A 26,037-nucleotide genomic window follows, 5' to 3' on the forward strand; every position below is an offset into this window, starting at 1 on the left:
ACTCCTCAACTCGATTGCCCAAGGCATGGGGCTCCATGGACTATGCCACCTGTCCGACCATCATGACCCAGGACTCCATCACCGCCACAAGGACTGGCACCAACATCCACCGCCTCTCCGACTCTCTTCGCCTTCTCGGTCAATCCCAGGCCTAGACCACTGAAACTGCCGACTGTCACCACCTCCCTGGAACCACCGAAGCATCCATGGACTGCCGACCCTCACGGTCTCCCCTGGGCCACCAATGCTGCTGCTGCCAAAATGTACCTTCATTCCAGTCTCCCCATGGGCCTCCACCAGCGACTCTGCCGACCCTCACCTCTCCACCGCCCACCAGCAGGAAGAGAAGGGGTTGAATGGGTGGAAAAGAGGGGAGGAGACTTTCTTTGTAGGTTAGTTACGTGCAGTAAAATTGAATAATTCAATGTTCATACCGTTAAGTTATAGGCTACCCAAGTGGAATATGAGCTGCTGTCCTCCCAGTTTGTTTGTGGCCTCTACTCTGGCAATAGACAGAAAGGCCAGTATAGGAATGGGGAGAGGGGTTAACATAGTTAGCAACTGGGAGATCCAACAAGCCTTGGTGGACTGAGTGCAAGTCATTAAATTGGCAACCATGCGCTAGTGATGCCCTCATAGCCCGATCGATTTATTTAATGATAGGCTTGGTCAGTGTCACATATTTACACAAAAAAGCAGCTGAAGTCCACTATGTTGGAGGAAGAATAGTAAGATTAAACAAGAACTTACCAGTTTGAAGTTTGATCTGTATTTTATGAGGAGTTACGATGAGGGATTACGTGAAGAACCCCGCCACGACGCATGCGTGTCATTCTTCAAAGCAGCGGTGTGAAATCACAGATAACTGTAATGACTAAACATAGTAAGATTAGAGAAGAGATACCAGTTAAGTATATGATCAAGGGTGGGAGCGGAGGGCACGTAATCCCTCATCGTAACTCCTCATAAAATACAGATCAAACTTCAAACTGGTAAGTTCTCGTTTAATCTTACTATTTTACTTCGGAGTCACGTGAGTGAGTACGTGAAGATTTTAAAGCTCTGTGATTTCATGCCGTGGAAACGAGTCCATGCATCACGTCTGCCTTGATGACTGTAGGAGGAATTGTGTTAACATAATTTGGACATGAATTCGACATCGAAATCATAAAATTTATTAACACAAATTTATAACCCCTTTTTATGGGTTTAAATTAATTTACAGAACTTAAATTTGTTTCTGCAAACGTTCCAGGTTTCATTACTGGTTTATTGTAAAATAATTGGAATGTTTTTTCCCCCAGACCATCCTGCTGCCTTGAGGATTTGGTCCATTGGTACATCCAACGGTATCGCTGCCGATGTAGCTGCAGCCCTGGTGGAATGAGATTTTAAAATATTAGTATCCACCCCAGCATGTGTTAGCACCTGCTTCAGCCATCTCGAGATGGTCTGGACCGTCACTCTTTTGTGTGGTTGCTAGTGGCTGACCAAAAAGTGCCTTCTCATTGCCTCTTAGGATCTTTGTTTTCTCCATGTATAACGACAGATGTCTACCCAGATGGTCATCTGTTTGGGTATGACCTTAATTGTATATTGAGGCCTGCTGATCCCTGTCTGTTCTGCTTACTAACTCATAGATATGAAACGTAATATTTTCTGTTGAGGAAGTCATGTTGTCCAGTCTTAGTTTATGCAGTGACTGTACCCTCTGTGCCGTGACCAATGCCATTAGCATGACTGTTTTTAATGTCAGTCTGTGTATGGACAGAGCTGTTGCTGCAGACCAATTCCTGAGCATCTTCAGGATAATACTTACATTCCATATTTGGGAGTACCTGGTTCTTGGGGGATTAGTATTAAAAATTCCCCTCATAAGTTTTGTTACCAGTGGTTGAGTCCCAACAGAGTAACGCTCTGTCCCCTGCCATAGGTAAATCGATAGGGCACTTCTGGCGCAGTTGATGGCACTGTAACTGAGCCCCTCATCATAGTGGAGGCCTGCCAGATATTCCAGAACAGACGGGATGTTCATGTCTCTGTAGGTGATGTTGTTTTTATGGCAGTGCATCGCCCACTTCCTGATATAGGCCAGATACTGTTTTTTGGTTGACTGTCTTTGGGCCGCCGAGATCATGTTCACTGTTCGGTCCGTCAGTCCCAGTTGTAGTAGAGGTGTTTTTAAAACTCTACAAATTGATAAGTTCAAATGTTTATGGCATGGGTGGCTATCCCTTGTTACGGGATGTAGCAATAAATCTGGTCCATGTGAGATGGTGATACATGGTTCTAACACCATGTTTAATACCACTGGGAACCATGGTTGAGTAGGCCAATCGGGTACTACCAATACCAGACGCAGTCTTGTTGTATTTTCCTTAATACCCGACTGAAGAGGCAGGAAAGGAGCGAATACGTAAATAAACAATCCCCCCCCCCCCCCCACCAATACAGCGAAAATGCATCTGTCGTCGCTGCCCCAGGGTCTGGTTCCCATGAAACATAATTTGATAACTGGTGGTTAAGTCTGGATGCGAATAGATCGATATCTGGTGTTCCATATTTTGCTGTAATATCAGCAAATACTTTTTATTCAACATCCATTCGGTGTTTTCATTAAATTTGCGTGACCTGGTGTCTGCCACTAAATTTAGTCTTCCTGGTAGGTAAGTGGCTGATATCCAAATATCTCTCTGGATACACCATTGCCAAATTGTATTAGCCAGATTGTCACATGATGTCGATTTGTTTCCACCCATGTGGTTAAGGTATGCTACCACGGTGGTATTGTCTATCTGTAGTCTAACATGCTGGTGATATGATCCAGTACAATATGACTTTAGGCCATGGAATGCACCCAACATTTCCAGGTAGTTTATGCCCAGTGTGAGTAATAATGATGCCTCCTGAGCAGTCCATCTACCTCCACAGCTGGTGATGGTATTGGTGGCTCCCCACCCAAGTGCACTGGCATCGGTTTGTAGTACCATAGAAAGGTTACTGACAATGATTAGATTGGAACAAAGCCAGATGTTATCTATCCACCATTTTATTCAATTTTAGCTTGATTGGTAGTTTCATAGGTCTGTCAAAGTGACCTGCATTCATTTAGCTTGTATTTTTGCTCTCTGTAAGTTTTGGTAATGTAGAGGTCTAAATTGTGTGGCTGGAAAGGCAGCCACCATTTGCCAATTACTTTGCTACCAATCTGATGGATGGTTTGCTGATGTCAATGAGGTTATGCAAGCCTCTATTAAATCTCTAGCCTTTCCCTTAGGCAGAGTCACCGACATGTGAACTGAGTCAATGGTGAAACCCCCAAATAGTCCATAGTAGTGGAAGGCGTTAGTTTAGATTTAACTGGATGGATAATAAATCCCAGTTTTTCAAATAACTGTTTTGTGGCTGTTACAGTTTGTTTGGCCAATTCCAAAGTTTTGCCCACAATGAGTATGTCATCTAAATATGCCATAACCATGTGTTTACGTTTCCGTAGAAACGCTAGGGCTGGTTTCAAAATTTTTGTGAACAGCCTGGGGCTGATGAACCATTTGGCAGTGCTTTATACTGCCAAAGTTGCCCATCCAGTTGAATTTTAAGTAACATCTGTGGTCACCTCGTATAGGCACTGAATAGTAAGCATCTTTTAAATCGATGCTGGCCATGAAGTAACCTTTGGAAATTAATTGTTTAGCAGTAACAAAGGTATCCATTTTGTCAGATCTATGGTGATGCGACAACCACCATCTTTTTTGTTTTTGATAAATATATTGTACACGAATTCTAATGGTTCGTGTTGAGTTTTCTCAATTACACCTTTTATGTAAAGCCACTCCAGTTCAGCTTGCGCTTTTGATTTTTCTTTATCAGAACATTCGGTTCGGTATATGTTGAACTGGAGGGCTGTACTTGTGTATAAACTCTATTGTATATCCCTGGATACTGCTTAAGATGTAAGTATTGGTTGTTAACATGCTCCATGCATTCAGAAAAGAGTGTAGTCTCCCCCCAACCTCCATGCTCCCTGTATTTTGTAGGGAACCAGACCCACCTACCTCCATAGTTACCAGTGGCAGGTTTACTTCTTTTTGTAGGTTCTTCGCTGCTGTTGTTGCGCTGGTGTCTGGATTTTCGGTTTGGTTGGCGTTGGAGGTCCCCGCAAGAAGGCCGGTCTGGGTCATGGCCTAAAAAGACTCATGTTTTGAATACCGGGCCTTCGAGCTTTCACCAGTTCTGCTGGTGGGTGCTTGGGGTGCTGCCTTTGGCTGTAGTGTTTGTTGGAGTCCTTTTTATTAGTCCAGTAGGTTCTCTTGTTACTGCTGTTACTGCTGTGGGTTTATCATAGGGCCCACAGTGACCCGACTCCATCTCCCGGAGCACATTGTCACATTGGAGCAAATGCTCCACACACCGCTCCATCCGGCTCTAGCACTCTCGGTCGCTGGCCGCCCGCGGTTGTTCAAAGTCGGACTCCTCTGAGTCCACGACCTTGTTTGTTTCTGCGTGGATCTGGTCGGTGCGAAGGCGACATCGGGCACAGCAGATCCCACTATCGGTGATCCGAGTGCCGCTGGCTGCAGCTGGCTGCCCGTTGCTCTGCGGTCCTCCCTCACCAGCTTTGTCCTTACTGCTGTGGAGTGGATCTGGCCGGTGCGGAGGCGACATCGGGCACAGCTGATCCCATCTAGCCCACCAGCTTTGTCGCAGCCCGTTGGTTTCTCCACCTGTAATTAGCATGGTAAAAATAGAAAAAGACCGCAGCTCTTACCTGCAGGTCCAACTTAAAATTGTCGCTGCGGGGGAACGTCGTTCCACCCCGTCTCCTGCCGTTTTCGACTTGTCCAAAAAGTCGACGGCCCCATTTGAATAGTCTCCCGCCCGGCCGTGGTGTTCTGGCAGGCGCGGGACCAAATGTCGGCACAGCTGATCCCTTACAGGGCTTGTGCCTTCAGCTGCTGCTGGCTCCCGCAACTTCGCGGTCCTCCTCAGCCAGCTTTACTCGCAGCACTTGTGGACACTATTTTGTCCAGCTTCCCCCCCTGTGTAAAAACAGCGCGGGGACAAAACTACCGCAGAGTAAATCACTTACCTGCAGGTCGCGGTTTCAAACTTACCGCTGCGGGGGACTCTCCACCCCGCATGTCGTTTCGCAAGCGTGATGCGATATGGCACACATGCGTCGTGGCGGGGTTCTTCACGTAGTCACTCACGTGACTCCGAAGTAAAATATATGTTAATTTTACTATTTTTTACATTTTATCCTTGTTCATTTGATTGAACCGTTATAATTGCCACATATTGTTCTGAAAATCCAATTTTCGATTGGCAAAGCCAGCGGATATTTTTTGACCCTAATAGTATTTGTGAAGATATTTGTCTTCTTGAAGTGTTAAAGTCTTTTGGATTAAGGTACTTGCAGTTTGCTCTTAACAGATAAATTCCAAATTTTAATCCAACAGAAATGAAATAATGCTGATTATAATTCAAACTGAGAATATTTGTTATTTAGGGAAAATCTTGCAGATGTTTGCATTCCGACACTTTATCCTTGGTGATCAACATTTTGAGTTTGGGAACTGCAGGCAAAGAACCTTTGGAAAGTTTGTGGTGTTTTTATTGTCATCATGCAATTGGGAATTAATGTTTGGATAGCCTGTTTTGTTCTAGATGATGTTGAGCTCCATGAATGTTGTAGGGGACTTAGTCTGAATATGGATTTCCAAAGAGGTACTGAGAATGATCGTCTTCAACCTCAAAGTAGCATTTGACCAAGTAAGGAAGCAAGAGATCATTGGGAATCAAGAGAAAATTCTCCACCAGCTAGGCCCGATCTAACATAATGGAAAATAGTGAAAATTGCAATGGAATGTGAAAAAAAAGGATGTGATCCACTTCTGGGCACACAACTCTCCCCATGACTGTGAATCGAATTGGTCTTTAAGATCACTTCTTGTATGACCTCTCTGGTTATTTATTCCCAGCGGAATTTTCTTTTTTGCGCAGCACGGGCTTCTTGGAGACTTTTGTTGGACAACAAGCAGCTCTTTATCCCTGCTCTCATTCTCTTCCATTAATGCTAGGTCAGAAAAATTAGGGTAACTGTTCTGGCCTTGGTATAGTAAAGAATATTTTCAAATGATTTCCCGCAGAGGTTGTAATCAGTGAACATTTCCTTGTTAAGAGGTGCAGTCATTACTTAAATCAACACTGGTTTAAACTCATCTTTAAAGATGTCCAAAATAACACTGCTTTACTATATGTAAATCTGTATGCTAATATGTAAAACAATTAAATATTGACTAGCCCTTTATCTTCACAGATGCTGCCTGATCTGCTGAATCCCTCTATCAGTTTGTTATTTGCATGTGAAATGGTGTATTTGGCACCAATTAAAAACGCTCATAAGGTTTCAATTGGTTGTTGCACCAAATCGATTTTTTTGTTGATTTTTTTTGTTGATATGTGCGCATATTTTCTTGTCCTTTTGAATTATTAGGCACACTTTCTAATTGCTGACTGGATTCGGCTAATCCAGTTATTAGACTTGAGAATTTCTGTTTTGTGGGCAATGATGAGAGGGAGCTTTAATGATTAAAAACAGTATTTTCACTGTAAGTTCCATTGATTTCTTTGTGTTCTCTTACCAGGATGAGGTTGGAAGATGCTGACGATACAGTTGTGAAAATTAAGGGAAATATTGTTGTGCCAACTTTGGAACTCATTGATTTTTCTGGCCAGAAACTTGAATGCATTCAATTTGGTAGTGCCTATTACGGAACCTCAAAGCTGGAGCAAATTTTTGTGTATAACAACAGCCCTGAATCTATTAACTGGGTGACACTGATGGAAAATGATGCTGTTGGATCTGAAGTGGTAATAAAAATGTTATTGTAGTAATATTTAATTGCAGAAGAAGCATTTGACTTTTAGTCAAATTACAACCAAGTCTGAGATTTTTATTTGAAATATTGACGTATTTAGTTTTAGTTATTTGATCATTTGATTAAATGGTTCCTTATTGTCATTATGGACTATATGAATGTATGTACATGTATTTAATTTAGAGTAATATAAATCTCCAAATTTGTTTCACAAATAAGTGACTGAAGGTATTGTGAAATGTTATGGGTCTGGTGTAGGTAGAGCTGTCCATTGCACACATCTGTGCTTCACAGTGTATTAGAATGTCAGCAGGAGGACTCAAAAATAAATCATGAACTTTATGATCAATAAACAATGAACTTTGTGATCTCAGTTTAGTGAATGATTGGTCAAATAAAAACTTAAATACATTAGCCTTTTTAATTTTAGGTTGACACTATGTAATTTTTGTGAGAAAGTCTTTTCTCTGCCAGCCTATGTTCATGCCAATATCAATGTCTCTCAGACATTCCCAACGAGTCTACTGCTATCCTCCTTACTATTTACTAAACTGCTATTGATCATGTGAACATTTGAAAATGTTACTGTCTACTTCAGTAATGTTAATAAAACATAGTAATCGTCCCAGCATCGACCCAGGGGAACACAAAGTCTTCTCCCCTCCAGTCTGAAAAAAAAAACACTTCCCACATTCTCTGGTTATTCTATCAATGCCAATTTCGTATCTGTGCAGTCTGGTCAATTTATTGCAAATGAATTAACTTTGCTTAATGTTCTACATATATAAACAATGTGAATTTGAGTAGCAAGCTTTTATTCTCCACCAACAGATTAAGTTAGCCGTATCCTACATGCTATAGTTACAGCAGAAATGGTATTTGATGACTATCAGTTTTTGCTATGTTACATTTATTGATACCTTTATGAACTCCCCTGTATTATGCTGTTAAGAACCGGAGACAAAGAAATTGAAGGATGCTGCTATTTTTACAGCCACTGCAAAAGTTGTCCTTGTATGCTGTGCAGCTACAGTTGTGGCTATAACTTGGGTCAGATGTTAATTCACCACCTCCTCACTGTGATACATGTGTAGGACCTGTACTTGAACCTGTGGATTAGCTATCCTGTTGAGTACTTATCTTCCACTGTACCTCCTCATTTCCTTTCTTCTGGTGAGTTTTCCTACATTGGGGACCACCTCATTATGTCAAAGCCCTTGGGAAATAAACTGCAGTATAGGAAAATGTATTTGCTAAACATAGCAGTTGAGAATATAATTAGCACTAAAACACTGAAGGAGAGAGAATTTGCATGTTTTGACAATAGGAATCACTGCAAATTATTTATAGTTAACTCTTAACGGCAATCTATCATGAATAACTCCAATAAGTAATTATGACTCCCTTTAATCCATTTAAATGGTGCTAATGGGCGAGAAGATATATGAGAAGTTACTTCCTATATTTAATGACATGTTCCTCATACGTGATATGGCATTAGCTGGATCATTGTGGCCAAATTTTCCAGTGCAGTGATTGAATCCATCTCGTCTCAGGACTGACATCATAACCTATCTGTTTTGGTGACTAACTTATGCTACATGCTACTTCACCTCTTAATTAGCTGGAGGCCATGACTTGCAGTCACAAATTGTGAAGCAAATTGGAAGCATATATCAATAAGTGAGTTCGGTATTCCGACTGCGCATGCCCAGGTCATAGGTCACTAGCTATAAAACAGTCTTGGCAACGGTGGTGCTGTATTGTGTGTAGGCTTGCGTTTCGTCCATAGTCGGGGTCTGCTCCGCGTCGTTGCAGGTGCTGTTGAGTTGCTGTTGGGCGTTCCCGTCACCTCCCTGGTGCCCCGTCCCTGTCCGGAATTGGCCCTGGACTGGCGGGGCGGTCCTGAACTTGTAGCCAGTGCTGCAGCCGCTGGCTCCAGCTCGGCTCTGCCTGTCCTGCAGCCCTCCACCTCTACCTCCCTCCCCTCAGTCCGACACTGAAATCCTGCTGAAGATGGGCAGCTGCCGCCCTGCTCGAAACTGGGCAACTCGGAGCTTATGCAGCTGGTGTCATCCTAGTCAGAGAGAGAGTCTGCGGACGGGCTCCAAGGGCAGGCCGGGTGCCCGCTCGAGCTGCGGGTACTGTGGATGGTGGTACTGGCAGCAGCAGCAGCAGCTTCCTCCCTTGCCCAGCCCCAAGCTCAGAGTTTGGGCCAGCTCCAACTCCAGTTTGCAGCCCGCAGCGTGGCCCAGACTAACCCAGGCTGGAGGAGGCCGAGCCCAGGCTGGTGCTCTGGCGGAGGCGAGGCCGGGGCCCTTGCTCCTCCTCGGGGTTGTGGATGAAGTGGTAGCGGGTACCCTAGGGGGAAAAGCCGGTGGTGTGCAAGGTACGGCTTGTACTTGGGGTAGCAGCTGAGGCCGTGGGCGAAGTGGCACTTGATACCATAGTGGCCCATCGGGGAGTGGGTTCCTCTGGAGTTGGAGAGGGGTTGGGCTGGAGTTGGTGCTGTCTGTGGGTCTGGGGCCGCTGGTGTTGATGGTCCGGGCTGTCGGTTGGCCTGGTGGGAGAGGCGGAGGTGAGCTGGGGTTGGCACTTCTCCGTGCTGGGCCTGGGGGCCGGTGTCTCGTCGGTACCCGGGCGGGGATAGGACACTCGAGTGGGGGGATGTGACACTCGAGTAGGGGGGGAAGACCGGGGACGGTCCAGTGGCAGTTCGGCAGCGCTTGCAGGTCTCCCCCTCCGCCCGCCTGGTCTCCCCCCCTGCCCAGTCTCTCCTTCCCCCCCTGGCCTGCCCAATCTCCCCCCTCCCCCCCAGTGTCTCTCCCCCCCACTCCCCCGGTCTCTCTCCCCCCCCCCCTCCCGTCTCCCACTGAAAAAGTAAAAAAATCGGACCCAAACTATACTCACTGAACCTGCAACGACTCGTTTGATTTATATTTATAGCGTTCAACCTTTGACAAATCCCATGATTCCTTGCGTTTTTCAGAATACCGAACTCGCTTATATCAATTGCACCAAATAAAACAGCACCATAAACTTAATTTTGTAACCAATATCTTTAAATCAAAATGTTCCTTATATCTGCAAATATATTTGTTTGCTTCCTTGATATTCAATAGAACAAATGTTATCGGAAATTGTGTTTTAATTGCTTTTTAAACTACTTATATTTGACAGGGTACAGATCTGTCTCTGAGTTCAGAGGCATTTTTGGCAGATAAAATGAAAGAAGACTACAGACCAACTGCTTATACATCTGATCTGATTGCATGTCAACCTTGCGAAGGGATTCTGAACCCATACAGCGAAATCATTGTTACTCTGTGCTTTAGCCCCAAGGAATTTCCGTAAGTTGAATGGTTCTAAGAGTACTGAAAGTAATTCTGTTTGTACTTTTAACAGAACATTTTGCAATAGATTAATATTATTTTGAAAAGTGCACAAAATTATAATGTTAAAGGGTACAGTCAGTAGGTTTACAATAGATGTCAGTCGATAGTTTATCTACTGTGATGGAGACAGTGAGATCAAGAAACGGAAGGTAGATGGTCCAAGTGAAGTTAAGTGCAGGATGGAAATTAGTAGTGAAGTTAATGAACGCCGTGTGTTCTGCATGGGTGCGGGAAGTATTGTAAACCTACTGACTCCCACAGCTATCTAAACTACACTTCATCGCTCCCTGCCTCCTGCAAATACTCTATCACCAACTATCAATTCCTCCGTCTAGGCCGCATCTGCGCCCAAGATAAGGTGTCCCAAACTAAGACATCCGAGATGTCCGCATTCTTTAGAGTAGGGGGATTCTCTTCTTCCATCATAGATGAAGTCCTGACATGGGCCTTCTCGGAATCCTGCTGTGCCGATCTTGCTCTCCCTCTCCCAAGCCGTCCCCCTAGTTCTCGCTTTTCACCCATCAGTCATTATATACAGCACATAATCCTCCAACATTTTTGCCGCCTCCAACGGGATCCCATCACAAGCCACATCTTCCCATCTCCACCCCTTTCCACTTTCTACAAAGACCGTTCCCTCAGCAACTCCCTGGTTAATTAATCTCTTCTCATCCAAATTACCCTCCCCCCAGGTACTTTCCCCTGCAATCGCAGGAAATGCAACACCTGTCCCTGTATCTCCTCCCTCGACTTTGTCCAGGGACCCTGATAGTATTTTAAGGTGAGGCAGATGTTCACTTGCACCTCCTCATACCTTATCTACTGTATCCACAGTTCCAGGTGTGGACTCCTATATATCGGCGAGACCAAGCGCTGAACACCTCCGCTCTGTCCACCTAGGCCTACGTGGTCTCCCGGTTGCTAAAGACTTTAACTCCCCCTCCCATTCTCATACTGACATTTCTGTCCTGGGCCTCCTCCACTGTCAGAGTGAGGCCCAATGCAAATTGGGCGAACAGCACCTTGAATTTTGCTTGGACAACCAAGTGGTATGAATATTGATTTTTCCAACTTCAAGTAACCCTTGCTTTCCCTCTCTCTCCATCCCTCCCCCATCCTAGTTATCCAACTACCGTATTTCCCAGCAATGAAGCCGCACCCCGAATTTAAGTTGCTAAATTTTGAGAAAAGGATGGTGGGACAGAATCAAGGGTTTGGTTTAGTCAAGGGGCCTGCATGCCCCAGGTATAGCTGCTGTTCCCAGGTCGCCTGCGAGCCCCGGGTATAGCTGCTGTTCCCAAGTCGCCTGCCCCGGGACTGGCTGTAGCGTCCAGGTTGCCTGCGAGCCCCGGGACTGGCTGTAGCGCCCAGGTCGCCTGCCCCGGGACTAGTAGAGGGAGAGGGAAAGAGAGAGAGAGAGAGAGCGAGCCCGGGACTGAGCTGCCAGCCTTCCGCCCAGTAGCTATCCACCAACCACCAGTTGCGCCTGTGCCGAAGGGCACTGCGGCTGGCTGGCGGGCCGGCCAGCAGAAGGCTCTGAGGTGGGGGCCGGTTCTGTTGTCTGGTCCCGGCAGCCGCTCGCACCCACCCGAGCTACTTCCCTCCCCGGCCACAATGCGGTGTCTCCACGCCCGGAAAGTCGCAACAGCGGTGAGTGAGTGAGTTGTTGGCATGATCCCCGACCCCCTCCTTCTCAACGCTCCTGCCTTCCCCGAAACTTTACCCCTGGAGGCCCATCCAATTTGTGCAGCCCAGACCGTGCTGACCCGGGCCAGACTCCCTAGGCGCTGTGAAAGGAACTCTTCGCCCCCTCCCGCAGCAGCATTGTCCTTTTACAGCCGCTTCCCACTTTACAACTTTACAGCTGCTTCTCAAGTTCTGTACTGAGGGATAGCCAAGTCTATCTTTCTTGACTATTCTTGACTGTCCTCCTGATTAAATATTATTAATCTTATGCCGCATTGTTACCTTCCCCTCAGCTAACAATAAACCATTCTACATTTCCTTATCGTCATCTTGTTTGATCTGTCATTTGTACACCTTACCCTTCTATATCTCTAGACTTCTCCCCTGTCTCTCAGCCTGAAGAAGGGTCTCGACTTGAAACGTCACCCATTCATGCTCTCTAGAGATGCTGCCTGTCCCGCTGAGTTACTCCAGCATTTTGTTTCTGTCTCTGAAGATCTGTCCTGGAAGCAGCAGATTGATGCAATCAAAGAAAGCCGATTACATGCCTCCACTTGCTTAGAAGATTATAAAAATTTGGTATTGCAACAAATACTCTCTTGAACCTCTGCAGGCGTAGACTCTTTTCCAAATGGGGTTTGAATCCAGAAATCAGAGGTTTAAGTCAAGTCAAGTCAAGTCAAGTTTATTCGTCACATACACATACGAGATGTGCAGTGAAATGAAAAATGGCAATGCTCGTGTACTTTGTGCAAAAAGACAAACACACAAACAACCAAACAAACTACAAACAGAATCACATATTCTTTTACATATTAAATATTGTGGGCGGAAGGAAAAAGGTTCAGTAAAGTTAGTCCTTGGTGAGATAGGAGTTTACAGTCCTAATGGCCTCTGGGAAGAAGCTTCTTCCCAACCTCTCCGTTCTTACAGCATGGTAACGGAGGCGTTTGCCTGACTGTCGCAGTTGCAGGGGTGGAAGGGGTCTCCCATGATTTTATTGGCTCTGGAGTTGCACCTCCTGATGTATTGTTCCTGCAGTGGGGGCGAGTGAAGTTCCTATAGTGCGTTCGGCCGAACGCACTACTCTCTGCAGAGCCTTCTTGTCATGGGCAGAGCAATTCCCAAACCAGATGGTAATATTTCCGGACAAGATGCTTTCCACAGCCGCTGAGTAGAAGCACTGGAGGATCCTCGGAGACACTCTGAATTTCCTCAATTGCCTGAGGTGGTAAAGGCGCTGCCTTGCCTTACTCACGAGTGCTGCGGCGTGTGATGTCCATGTCATATCCTCAGAGATGTGGACTCCCAGATATTTAAAACAGCTCACCCTATCCACAGTATCCCCATTTATCCTCAATGGAGTGTACGTCCTCGGATGATGTGCCCTCCTAAAGTCCACGATCAGCTCCTTAGTTTTTTTGATGTTCAAGAGGAGGCTGTTGTCCTGACACCAGAGTGCTAGATCAGCCACCTCCTCCCGGTAGGCCCTCTCATCGTTGTCTGAGATCAGGCCCACCACCACAGTGTCATCAGCAAACTTGATTATTGAGTTGGAGCTGAACCTAGCCACACAGTCATGTGTGTACAGGGAGTACAATAGGGGGCTGAGGACGCAACCCTGGGGCGATCCTGTGCTCAGGGTGAGGGACTTTGATGTATTCCCTCCCATCTTGACTACCTGGGGCCTGGTGGTGAGAAAGTCCAGGGCCCAGGCACACAGGGGGGTGTTGAGCCCTAATTCCAGTAACTTCTCGGCCAGTCTGGTGGGGACTATCGTGTTGAAGGCTGAACTGAAGTTTATGAACAGCATCCTCTTAGGAGTGTTGGTGCAGGATTCTCAAAAAGTTAATCTGCAAGTCAAATCGGTAATAAAGAAAGCAAAAATAATGTTAGCATTTTTTCAAGAGGGCTTGTGTACAAAAGCAGGGATGTAATGTTGAGGCTCTATAACGCGATGGTAAGGCCACATTTGGAATATTGTGAGCAATTTTGGGCATCATATCTGAGGAAAAGTGTGCTGGCTCTGGAGAGGGTCCAGAAGAGGTTTACAAGAATGATCCCAGGAATGAGTAGGTTAACCTATGATGAGCGTTTGTCGGCACTGGGCCTGTACTCACTTGAGTTTAGAAGAATGAGGACGGACCTGATTGAAACATTCAGAATAGTGAAAGGCTTGAATAGAGTGGAAGTGCAAAGGATGTTTCCACTAGTGGGAGAGTCTAGGACTATAGGTCATAGCCTCAGAACTAAGGGATGTTCTTTAGGAAGGAGGTAATTTCTTTAGTCAGAGGGTGGTGAATCTGTGGAATTCTTTGCCACAGAAGGCTGTGGAGGCCAAGTCAGTGGATATATTCAAGGCAGAGATAGATATATTCTTGATTAGCACAGGCATCAGAGGTTATGGGGAGATGGCAAGAGAATGGGGTTAGGAGGGAGAGATAGCAGTCATGATTGAATGATGGAGTAGACTTGATGGGCTGAATGGCCTAATTCTACTCCTATTCCTTATGACCTTTTGACCTTATGTACAGTAGAGAGCATATTGACTGGTAGCATCACAGCTGGGTTCGGCAACTTTAATGCCCAGGAACGAAGAAGTTTGCATAAAGTATTGAACACTGCCCAGTCCATCATGGATACTGATCTCCCTACCATCAAATGGGTCTGTAGATTCTTGCCTCATAAAGGCAGCCAGCATCATCAGAGACCCATACTACCCTTGTTACACTCTCATTTCACTTCTGTTATTAGGAGGTTTAGGAGCCTAAAAACTAACGTCCAGGTTCAGAAGCAAATTCGTTCCTACAACCATCAGGCTATTAAACACTGCAACATCCAAATAAGCTCTGAACTACAGAGAATTGGTAGCACTGTTTTTGTCTTTGAACTATTATTTTAAAATATATATACATTTACACTGAACTTATTTTATTGTTTATTATGGTGTTTACAGAGTACTATGTTTATATATCTATGCTGCTGCAAGCAAAAATGTCATTGTTCCATTTCGGGACATATGACAATAAAACACTCTTGACTTGATTCATTTACACAAGCTTGCATTATTCCTGGCCATATTGTTTGAAAATCTGATGATTGTCCTTTTTTTAATGGAACAAATTGAATGTAACGTGACCATTCTTTGTGAATTCAAATGTGTTCCCTTTTAGACTGAGTCACATATCTATAGGTTGACAAGTCACATCACTCCTGTTGGACCAGTTATCAGTTGTTTCCTATTATCTGATGCCGTTCTGACCAGTAGCTGACTTGGCACAATGGTTTTTAAAATATTCAAATATTTATAATGAGGCCAGTTACAAAGAGTTCATATTGACTGGCTGGCAAACTTGAGAGAGTTATTAAGATATTGTGGAAGTGACCAATTTTCATGCAGCTGATTTAAAAAATGAATGGTGGTTGGACCAAGGAACTTAATTCACCAAATTACTGCTTGGGCGGTTTTGATGAAAATTCATCTCCCAGGTTGAATTTTAATGAATGAAATTTTGACTTTTCCTACAGTGCTACAAAATTTCACAAAAAAGAGGATGAAATACCAAAATTCAGAGAGTATGCCCTTTATGTGAGATTTGAGACTGTGCGCAGCTGTGATATTTTTCCACCACAGCAAAAATTATCCAATGAAAGCGATGGGAGAAAAGGTACACAACAACTTTAGATTTCTTGATTTGATTAAATGTATTAAATAATCATAATGTCAGCAGGGTATACTGCGATATGAATCTTCTTCTTCCGTATGGCATGCATAGCCTAAAGTTGTAGGTCAACTTGTTCTATTTGATATTTTGTTTGTGCACCTCGGGTTGATTGCATTAGTCAAAACTGGGTGGACCATGTTAAGGTTGCAATCTTCCACCCCGCTATATGAATGTACAAACACATTGATTTGTTAATATCACATGACAAGCAATATGATTAATATTGTGTATCTTAGGTGTGCAATTTAAGTGCCAATAGCAAGTGAATTAAGTTATGGCACAAGTATGATTTAAAGGCTATTAACTTTAGCTGCACACTGTGAGACAGTTTGGAAATTATGAATGTTGCTCTTGAGGTAAATTTAATCGTATAGGAAGTTATTCTCCTTGGAGAAGAAGAATAAAACAGATATTATAAAATATTATTTTTTAAATCCAGAGGCATACATGATGTAATTGTAATAGTATGTGGTTTAGATTGAACAAGAGGTTGAAGTTTAAAGTTAACTCGTCGTATTAAATTAGATTTTGGGAAAAACTTATTTACATGAGACTATTGTGGGAAATCTTTGAAAAAACAGCTGATGAACACAAAAAAATGTTGCATATTTATTTAGTTTGAAATATAATTAACGATAATCTTTTCTCCACCTTAGTTGCCTGTTTTTAAAGATGACTGAAGCAATTTTAAAGTTTTATCATGACTTCTTAATTTCATTTTAAGACAAAAGCAACTTTTTAGGTTTTTATGCATCTACTATTTATTCAATCAGTTATAAACCATAAATTATATATCTTTACAGATAATGGTATTTCACAGGTTTTATGAACAAGGTCTCAAAACACCAGTAATATGCTAAATCTCTTATTAGCATGTACAAATGGTATCTAGTTTAGTTTAGTCTAGAGATACAAATACCTTTGGCTGACCGCCGATCACCCATACACTGGTTCTGTGTTATCCCTATTTTATATCCTACACACTCAGGACAGGTTACAAAAGCCAATTAATTTACAAACCTGTACATATTTGGAATGTGGGAGGAAAGATGTAGAATGGGCTTAGCGGCTTATCCAATACATAGCACATCTCCTTGTTATGCAGAGGAGTCTTAAGGGGCTGTCCCACTTGGGCGACTTAATTGGCGAGTGTAGAAGAGTTTGAAAGAATGACATGTTGAAGACCTCCTTCGACTATGTAGAAGAGCTCCTTCGACCTCCTTCGACTATGTTGAAGACCAGCTACGACTAGCTACGACTAACTTTGGGAAAATTGGACACCGAATAGTGGAGAGTGAAGACGACCTCTTTCGATCTTCTTCGACCTCCCTTCGACTATGATGAAAACTATCTATGACTACCTTCGACTACCCTCGATTACCTACGACTAACATGCCGACCTACTACGACGTACTATGACTAAACCTACGAGTAAAAAAATAACGATTTTTTTCCATGGCGACCTTTTTATACTCGCGGGCATTTTTTAACATATTGAAAAAAACAGCGTGACCTAACTGAGGTCTCGAGTACGCGGAGACCACTCCCGAGCATGAAGGAGAGTTACGAAGACCTCCTACGACCTCGTGTCGACCATGCTGTAAGTATGAGTCGAGGGCAAACTCGCCAGAACTCGCCGATTAGGTCGCCCAAGTGGGACAGGCCCTTTAGCATAGGCTTATGGAATCGGACTTTAACCACAACTTTCTGTCAAGTATGTAACGAACTGATCCAAAACTCTTGATTATTATTTTTCTTGGGTGTGCTGAAAATTTGCTGTCCTACTGCAGATTTCAGTGTGGTTTGGAGTGTGTAGGAAAGAACTGCAGATGCTGATTTAAACCAAAGTTAGACACAAAATGCTGGAATAACTCAGCGGGACAGGGAACATCTCTGGATAGAAGTAATGGGTGACGTTTCGGGTTGAGACCCTTCTTCAGACTGAGTCGGGAGAGGGAGATACAGAGATAAGGAAGTATGTGTGAAAACAAGACAAGGTGAACTAAACGGAGATGTTCAGCGAAACGATCTCTGAGCCTGTGCTTGGTCTCGCCGATATATAGGAGTCCACACCTGGAATAGTGGATACAGTAGATGAGGTTGGAGGAGGTGCAAGTGAACCTCTGCCTCAACTGAAAAGACTGTTGAGGTCCTTGGAGGGAGTCGGGGGGGGGAGGTATTAGCAAAGGTATTGCATCTCCAGCGGTTGCAGAGGAAAATTCCTGGGGAGGGGGTGGTTTGGGTGGGAAGGAACGAGCTAACCAGGGAGTTGTGGAGGGAATGGTCTCTGTGGAAAGCAGAAATGGGTGGAGATGGGAAGATGTGGCTAGTGGTGGGATCTCGTTGCAGGTGGCGAAAATGTCAGAGGATTATGTGCTGTATGCAACAGCTGGTGGGGTGAAAGGTGAGGACTAGGGAGACTCTGTCCCTGTTGCGACTGGGGGGAGGTGGAGTAAGAGCAGAGCTGCGGGATATTGAGGAGACCTTAGTGAGGGCCTCATCTATGATGGATGCTGATTGCTGGCCCTATCTTCTTTCCTGTATATTTTGTTCAAAGTGATAAAGTTAGACTGAATGAACAGAGATGAATCAGAGGTAAAAGTGTAAGTATTTAAGTGAAGACAATTCAGAACTCTTACAAATAAATAAGAGTAGCATTTTTCAAGCAGAATATATATATTTATAATCCTTCATACTCTAAGCTTGTTTCAATCTTTCTGTCGTTTATCAAGACTAATACTGCCCTGAAGTTGAAATCAAGACTTTGTAATGTGTGCTCAAAGCACTCAAACATACAGCTCAAATTAACCCCATTTACTTGGCACTTTGCATTGACATTATGCTGATCTTTTCTGATGATATCCTAATCTGGCACGTAGAAAAAAATGGTAAACATTACCAATAATGAGATTGGATTGCAAATTACAAATTACACTTTGCCAATTTCATCATTGCAGGAAATATATTTTAAGTTTCAAGATAAACTCCAAATTGCAATGCATTTGAATGTAAGCACGTGGCATTAGTTATTTTATTTCCTTTTTATTTTGCAGGTCAACAACGAGTTGAGGTAGCACTTACTGGAATAGGGTGCCCTGTTAACTTAAACATCGGTCCAGTGTCAAAATTTGATTTCATGGAATGCTTTCTTGGTGAAAAGGTGAACGTTAAGGGAATTCTTCGAAATGACTCACATTTACTTCCACTCAACTTCCAGTTTCGTCAGATGGCCCATTTTCGGGTCACTCCTGCTAAAGGAGACCTTAAACCAGGACAGTCAATGGTAATTTTTTTCCAAATGGACTGTTATTTTCTCAATTACATAATGCTTTAAAATGCAATGATTTGGGAGAAGTGAGCAATGTATTATTACTGTTAGAATAAAAAAAGTATTGCCTCATATTCTTTTAACTCGCATAAGAAATATTTTTAAAATGGATTGATTACTTAAACAATTCGGACTGTTTTGTTATGAGTATTTTTGGTAATATTGAGTAGTCATGCCAATTCATTCATCAGGCCAGCTGAGTTGGTATGTGAATTTAGTTTATAACAGAATCAAGTGAGTTCCTATTGGAGAAACAAGGAACTGCAGATGCTGGTTTTCACAAAAGGACACAAAGTACTGGAGTATCTCCGCAGGACAACCAGCAGCTTTGGAGAACATGGATAGTTGACATTTTGGTCTGAAGAAAGATTCCTACCCGAACTGCCACCTATCCATGTTCTCCAGAGATGCTGCCTGACCCATTGAGTTACTCAGGTTCCCATTGGATTTGGATTTATATCAGTATGGATTGAAATTATTGTCTGGGTTGCAAACTCACAGGGAGCTACATGGACAGATTTTCCACTCAATAATTGTGCCAAAATCCACGGGAAACTGGGGTGGAAAACAAGTCTTTGATCTATGGCTCTCCTATTTTTTAGAAATGTGGTTTTTCAGTCAGCAGGATCTTTGGACCAATTATGGAAGATAATAGTAATTGCTACCAGGTGAAAGTTCTTGCTTTTTAGGCTTGAAATGTGCTGAGAGTGTTGAAAGCCCACATTTAGTGGGTCACTGAGGGGGGAGTTTTTTTAATTATGGTAGATTGTTTTCCCTTTGCAAGTAAATTTAGTGTTTCCTATTGTACATGAATTGAATGCTCCTGTCAGACTTATTTTGGTTCCATTTTGTCTTTTTCTTTGCAGTTTTCTTTGAATTAACTGTTTATCTCATTACATAAATGCTGGGAGTTGCTGATTATGTTGAATAATTAAAAAATAAAGGAGTAGCATTCCTCTCGTAATTCCTTTTGAAGTAGGCAATCAGAGACAAGTGGACATAACAGAGTAATGTTATGTCCACTTTTAATCTTCTTTTGTATCCTATATTTTCCGATGAAGTTGTGTGGTGCCAGACTGTCAGCAAATGTCTTCCTTAGAGGTGGCTCTGGTAGTCATTGTGAAGATGTCAATGGATCATTCCCAGTAATACAAGAAATACATGATGGTAAATCGGTTAATAGTACACTAGTGCATCAATCTGGTAGTAAGAGCATTGCTTGTTAGTAGAAACTCATAATTTTTTTCCTTGGGTCTACATCAGCAGCATGATAGAGAATGGTAATTCAGATTACTAGAATCATAAATTGTTGTAAATGGCACCAACTTAATTCAAAAATCTGAGATACTTTAAAATGTGAGTATGTAGGTTGTTTCCAAATGCACTATGATGCATGTCCATTCACATTTGCAGTCTCCATTTTTAACCTAGGCACCAGGCAACCATTGAAGGATCAGGAAGACAGAATGAATGGCTCTGAAAATGCTTGGAGGAAAGACATCCTTGTGGGCAACAGAGATAAAGGGATCTCTGTTGCCCACAAGGACAAAATAGGGGATATGTGTGCTTTGTGATATGGGATAACACAGTAAGATGTAGCATGAATTACAATTGAATGATACTGGAATTATTTTTTTCATATAATTGTAGCTTTGATTTCACAATGATGAGAAAACTATTTTATGCAAATTAAAATACTTTCACTTTTATTTGAACAGGAAGTTGTGATCTCTTTTGCTGCACACCAGCTTGGAAAAGTTGAAATAAACCAAGTGATCGACTTTTTTGGATTGGTTGCATTTCCAAACAATCCAGTGGAATTGAAGATGGAATTATTTCATCAGATAAAAATTCCCTTTACAGGTGTTTGCAATTCTCCCGTGAAGAAACCAAAAGCAAACTATATGCCTGGTAGGCTTACAACATAGTTAACCTACTTTTGTGCTAATGTCTAAGGATAATTTTACATATTGCAGTGCCCAACTACTCTTGGAAATGATTAAATTTCTTAATTGCTATTCTGAGATTCAGTTAGATCATGACATAACTGTAACCGGATATAATTTACTTAATTTGGCTCCAAATACTATAACATTATTGTCTAGCATATCTTTGATTTACAGTTATTAATGAATGCAATAGAAGAAATATCTCTTAATTTATTTTTCCAGATTGGAAATTCCCTGCCACAGATTTGTAGCTGTTTGGGAGAATGTGAGCCATGAAATTATCTTATTAAAAGGAAATTTATCCTGGGAAGTTGAGGTTGCTTCCTTATTAATGACTGATTTTTACTTGATTTTGTTAAAATGGCCAATTAAAAAAAAAATGTGTCAAATACCAATTCTATTTTCTATGTTTCTATGTTTCTATTATTAATATTAATTGAATAACATATATTTAAAGAAGGTTCCCAATCCAAAATGCTCTCTCTCCATTCCCTCCACAGACGCTGCCTACTGTGCTGAATTTCTCCAGCACTTTGTGTTTATCTCAGGTTTCCAGCATGTGCAGGCTCTTGTGTATCTATTTAAATAATGACATTTATTGAAGCTAAATGTTGCATGTTTGAGATCGTGTTTGACTCAAAGTAGAGAAGTGCATCTGGGGAAGTGCAAAATGTGCTGAATAATTTTAGCTTCATTCCTGGTTTATTTTAGGGAACATAAAAACTGACTGCAAAAGTTTTTATAGATATGTGAAAAGGAAGAGATGAGTTAAAACAAATGTAGGTCCCTTGCAGTCAGAAACAGGTGAGTTGATCATGGGGAACCAGGATATGGCGGACCAATTGAATAACTACTTTGGTTCCGTCTTCACTAAGGAAGACATAAATAATTTGCCGGAAATAGCAGGGGACCGCGGGTCAAAGGAGTTGGAGGAATTGAGTGAAATCCAGGTTAGCCGGGAAGTGGGTAAATTGAATGGATTAAAGGCCGATAAATCCCCAGGGCCAGATAGGCTGCATCCCAGAGTACTTAAGGAAGTAGCTCCAGAAATAGTGGATGCATTAGTAATAATCTTTCAAAACTCTTTAGATTCTGGAGTAGTTCCTGAAGATTGGCGGGTAGCAAACGTAACCCCACTTTTTAAGAAGGGAGGGAGAGAGAAAATGGGGAATTACAGACCAGATAGTCTAACATCGGTAGTGGGGAAACTGCTAGAGTCAGTTATTAAAGATGGGATAGCAGCACATTTGGAAAGTGGTGAAATCATTGGACAAAGTCAGCATGGATTTACGAAAGGTAAATCATGTCTGACGAATCTTATAGAATTTTTCGAGGATGTAACTATTAGCGTGGATAGGGGAGAACCAGTGGATGTGGTGTATCTGGACTTCCAGAAGGCTTTCGACAAGGTCCCACATAAGAGATTAGTATACAAACTTAAAGCACACGGCATTGGGGGTTCAGTATTGATGTGGATAGAGAACTGGCTGGCAAACAGGAAGCAAAGAGTAGGAGTAAACGGGTCCTTTTCACAATGGCAGGCAGTGACTAGTGGGGTACCGCAAGGCTCAGTGCTGGGACCCCAGCTATTTACAATATATATTAATGATCTGGATGAGGGAATTGAAGGCAATATCTCCAGGTTTGCGGATGACACTAAGCTGGGGGGCAGTGTTAGCTGTGAGGAGGATGGTAGGAGACTGCAAGGTGACTTGGATAGGCTGGGTGAGTGGGCAAATGTTTGGCAGATGCAGTATAATGTGGATAAATGTGAGGTTATCCATTTTGGTGGCAAAAACGGGAAAGCAGACTATTATCTAAATGGTGGCCGATTGGGAAAGGGGGAGATGCAGCGAGACCTGGGTGTCATGGTACACCAGTCATTGAAGGTAGGCATGCAGGTGCAGCAGGCAGTAAAGAAAGCGAATGGTATGTTAGCTTTCATTGCAAAAGGATTTGAGTATAGGAACAGGGAGGTTCTACTGCAGTTGTACAGGGTCATGGTGAGACCACACCTGGAGTATTGCGTACAGTTTTTGGTCTCCAAATCTGAGGAAGGACATTATTGCCATAGAGGGAGTGCAGAGACGGTTCACCAGACTGATTCCTGGGATGTCAGGACTGTCTTATGAAGAAAGACTGGATAGACTTGGTTTATACTCTCTAGAATTTAGGAGATTGAGAGGGGATCTTATAGAAACTTACAAAATTCTTAAGGGGTTGGACAGGCTAGATGCAGGAAGATTGTTCCCGATGTTAGGGAAGTCCAGGACAAGGGGTCACAGCTTAAGGATAAGGGGGAAATCCTTTAAAACCGAGATGAGAAGAACTTTTTTCACACAGAGAGTGGTGAATCTCTGGAACTCTCTGCCACAGAGGGTAGTTGAGGCCAGTTCATTGGCTATATTTAAGAGGGAGTTAGATGTGGTCCTTGTGGCTAAGGGGATCAGGGGGTATGGAGAGAAGGCAGGTACGGGATACTGAGTTGGATGATCAGCCATGATCATATTGAATGGCGGTGCAGGCTCGAAGGGCCGAATGGCCTACTCCTGCACCTAATTTCTATGTTTCTATGTCTATGTTTCTATGATAATACTCAGTCCACTTCCCACATGGACTAGGCTCAAGAGCTGCATCTTGCAGGTGATGCTGGTGTCACAAGCTGCTACTGGCTTTGAGGCATGTCATGTCACGATTTGCAGGGAGGTAAGCAAACAGATCCAGAGGGAAAGATGGGATTTTATTCCTGCTCCTTCAACCCCCCTGAAGGAAACTGCTGATGGCTGGTTTCAGTGACGGGCAACACAAAGCAGATTACTTACAGTGCCAGAGACCCAGGTTTGATCTTGACCATGGGTGTTGTCTGTACAGAGTTTGTACGTTATCCCTGTGACCATGTGGGTATTTTCTGGGTGTTCCAGGTTTCCTCCCACATTCCAAAAACGTGCAGGTTTGTAGGTTAATTTTCTTCTGTAAATTATTCTTAGTGGGTCGGATAGAAGTGGTGTACTGGTGATCGTGGTCGGGGCAGAATCGTTAGATAGAAGGAGCTGTTTCCACGCTGTATCTCTGAACTAAGCTAAACTAAACAAAGTCATGTTACAGCTTTATATGACTTTGGTTAGGCTGCATTTGGAGTATGGCGTGCAGTTCCATTACAGGACGGATGTGGAGGCTTTGCAGAGGGTGCAGAAGAGGTTTACGAAAATGCTGCCCGATGGCATCATTTTAATGGATTAGGCACATTAATTATTTTGTTCTGTGCTGCTTTGTGTTCAAAGATCTAGGGCATTTTCTCAGAGCTCACCAGGAAATAAACCCCTATAAGGTTGATTACGAAACTTCCCTAAACATACCAACTTCATGGTGTAGTCAAGGGTAATGTTTCTGTTTCTCCCTTCCAAATTATTATATGGCTTTGTTCAATAAGGCAAAATAAAGTGTTCACACTTTCTGCTCTCAATCGTGCTTTATTTATCAATGGTGCCTTATTTGCCACAAAGGCAACTGCACAGTGAAATTATTTTTACATGTATCACATATGCAGGTGCAACCATGTTATGGTGCCAATATTCAAAGTCTAAAGCTTGGTCCACCCATGGGCTTGGTATACTGGACCAGTTCCCGTGAACCAACGTCCCTCTCCTCTCCTCGTGTGGCCATCTTTGTGTCCCGGGGGCGCCTCCGGCAGCCGACCTAAAAGGCGCTGGAGGCATTACCCAGGCTCACCCTCCGACCGGTCCTTGCTCCTCGCGTCTGACGTCTCCAGCTCTCTCCCATTCACGCCGTCCTGACGAGCCTTCAAGCAGGGTTACTGGTCCCACCTTCAGGCGGTAATCTCTTGATGTCATTTGTTTAATATATCCCATGGGCACGATCAGGGGCGGAAAACCCGGGTGGGCCAGAGGGGACACGTCCCCCCCATGTTTTGAGAGGTGGGCGACATCCCCGCCAGGTTAACCTGCCTGGGCTTGCGGGAAATATGGCCAGCGCGGAGAAGCAGCGCTGGTGTTCCGTCAGTCCAGACAGGGCTGTTCGTTAACCCGGTGAGACAGGCAGTTGAGCTGCATTTAGCGCTGGATTGAGCCTCCGAAGCCTCGCGCGCGTGTGTGAGTGTGCGCATGCGCGCGCGGCCGCAAAAAAATTGTGTCCCCCGTCCCCTCCGTGTTTTGATAGTGAGTTCTATTCTTGGGCACGATAGAACCTTCGGACCAGCTATTTATTTTCTTTCATCACAATTCCAAATGCGGCCAGCAGAAAGAATTTGTGGAACTCAAATAAAATTTTTGTTTGACTAAGTTTACTTATGTGATTCACCTGTAGGCAAAGAAACGGATCATTCGGTCGAGCAGATGACTGGTAAAATCAGCAAGATGAGGGAATTATCTCCTGATACACTGCTTACTGGGTGTGGAAGTGTTTATTCTAGGAAGAAAAAAAACAAAAGGTTAGCAAGCAAAACTTGTGTCTATTTCTGAAATAAGGGGTGGACTTGGCAGCAAAATACATGGGTAATTACATTTAAAAAGTCTCCATTCACAAAACATGCATAACAAACTCAAGATTTCCTAATGAACTTAACAACCAAATGATTACTTTTGACAGTGAGAGTGCCTCTATTCCTTGGCCTGAGTTTGATGATTGAAATAGTGTTGGTTAATAGTTCATTGTGGTTCAACACAGCTTTTGGAGCACCATGCACTTCAGTCTTATTGGTTTGACTCGACATTCAGTTAGATACTTGGCCCATCTTTACACCTATTTCTGCGTCCTTTACTGTTAATGTTCCAATTTGTATTTCCGTGACTCCTTTCCCCTATCGAATCCTTGCTCTTTTCCTGTCTCCTCAATTCCTGCTTTCTATCTTCTTTCTTCCTCTGTTTTATTTCATTCACATTGCTCACATTCCTCTCTGAGAATGTAAAATCTTCTCATTCCACACTCGTGTTGGCCCAGATTTGTTGTGTTCAAGTGGAATTGAGTCTACAACTTTCAGAGAGAGGAGACTTGCCAACTAAAAGGAATCTCAGGAGAAGTAGGGAGAGATGAATAAGAATAAGCACAGCTGAATAA

At 43.2% G+C, this 26,037-nt stretch overlaps 1 protein-coding gene across 1 annotated transcript in view; it reads left to right on the forward strand.

The window, feature by feature from the left end:
- LOC129703105 (cilia- and flagella-associated protein 47-like) overlaps positions 1-26,037 on the forward strand; it is a 422,488-nt gene that overhangs the window by 20,382 nt on the left and 376,069 nt on the right. Inside the window, exons 5-10 of the mRNA XM_055645303.1 lie at positions 6,648-6,873; positions 10,062-10,231; positions 15,491-15,630; positions 18,741-18,970; positions 20,734-20,926; positions 25,288-25,411. Of these exons, the coding sequence (XP_055501278.1) occupies positions 6,648-6,873; positions 10,062-10,231; positions 15,491-15,630; positions 18,741-18,970; positions 20,734-20,926; positions 25,288-25,411 (1,083 nt within the window). The remainder of the gene's footprint in view (positions 1-6,647; positions 6,874-10,061; positions 10,232-15,490; positions 15,631-18,740; positions 18,971-20,733; positions 20,927-25,287; positions 25,412-26,037) is intronic.

This window comes from Leucoraja erinacea, chromosome 13, assembly GCF_028641065.1.
Source record: "Leucoraja erinacea ecotype New England chromosome 13, Leri_hhj_1, whole genome shotgun sequence".
NCBI lineage: Eukaryota > Metazoa > Chordata > Chondrichthyes > Rajiformes > Rajidae > Leucoraja > Leucoraja erinaceus.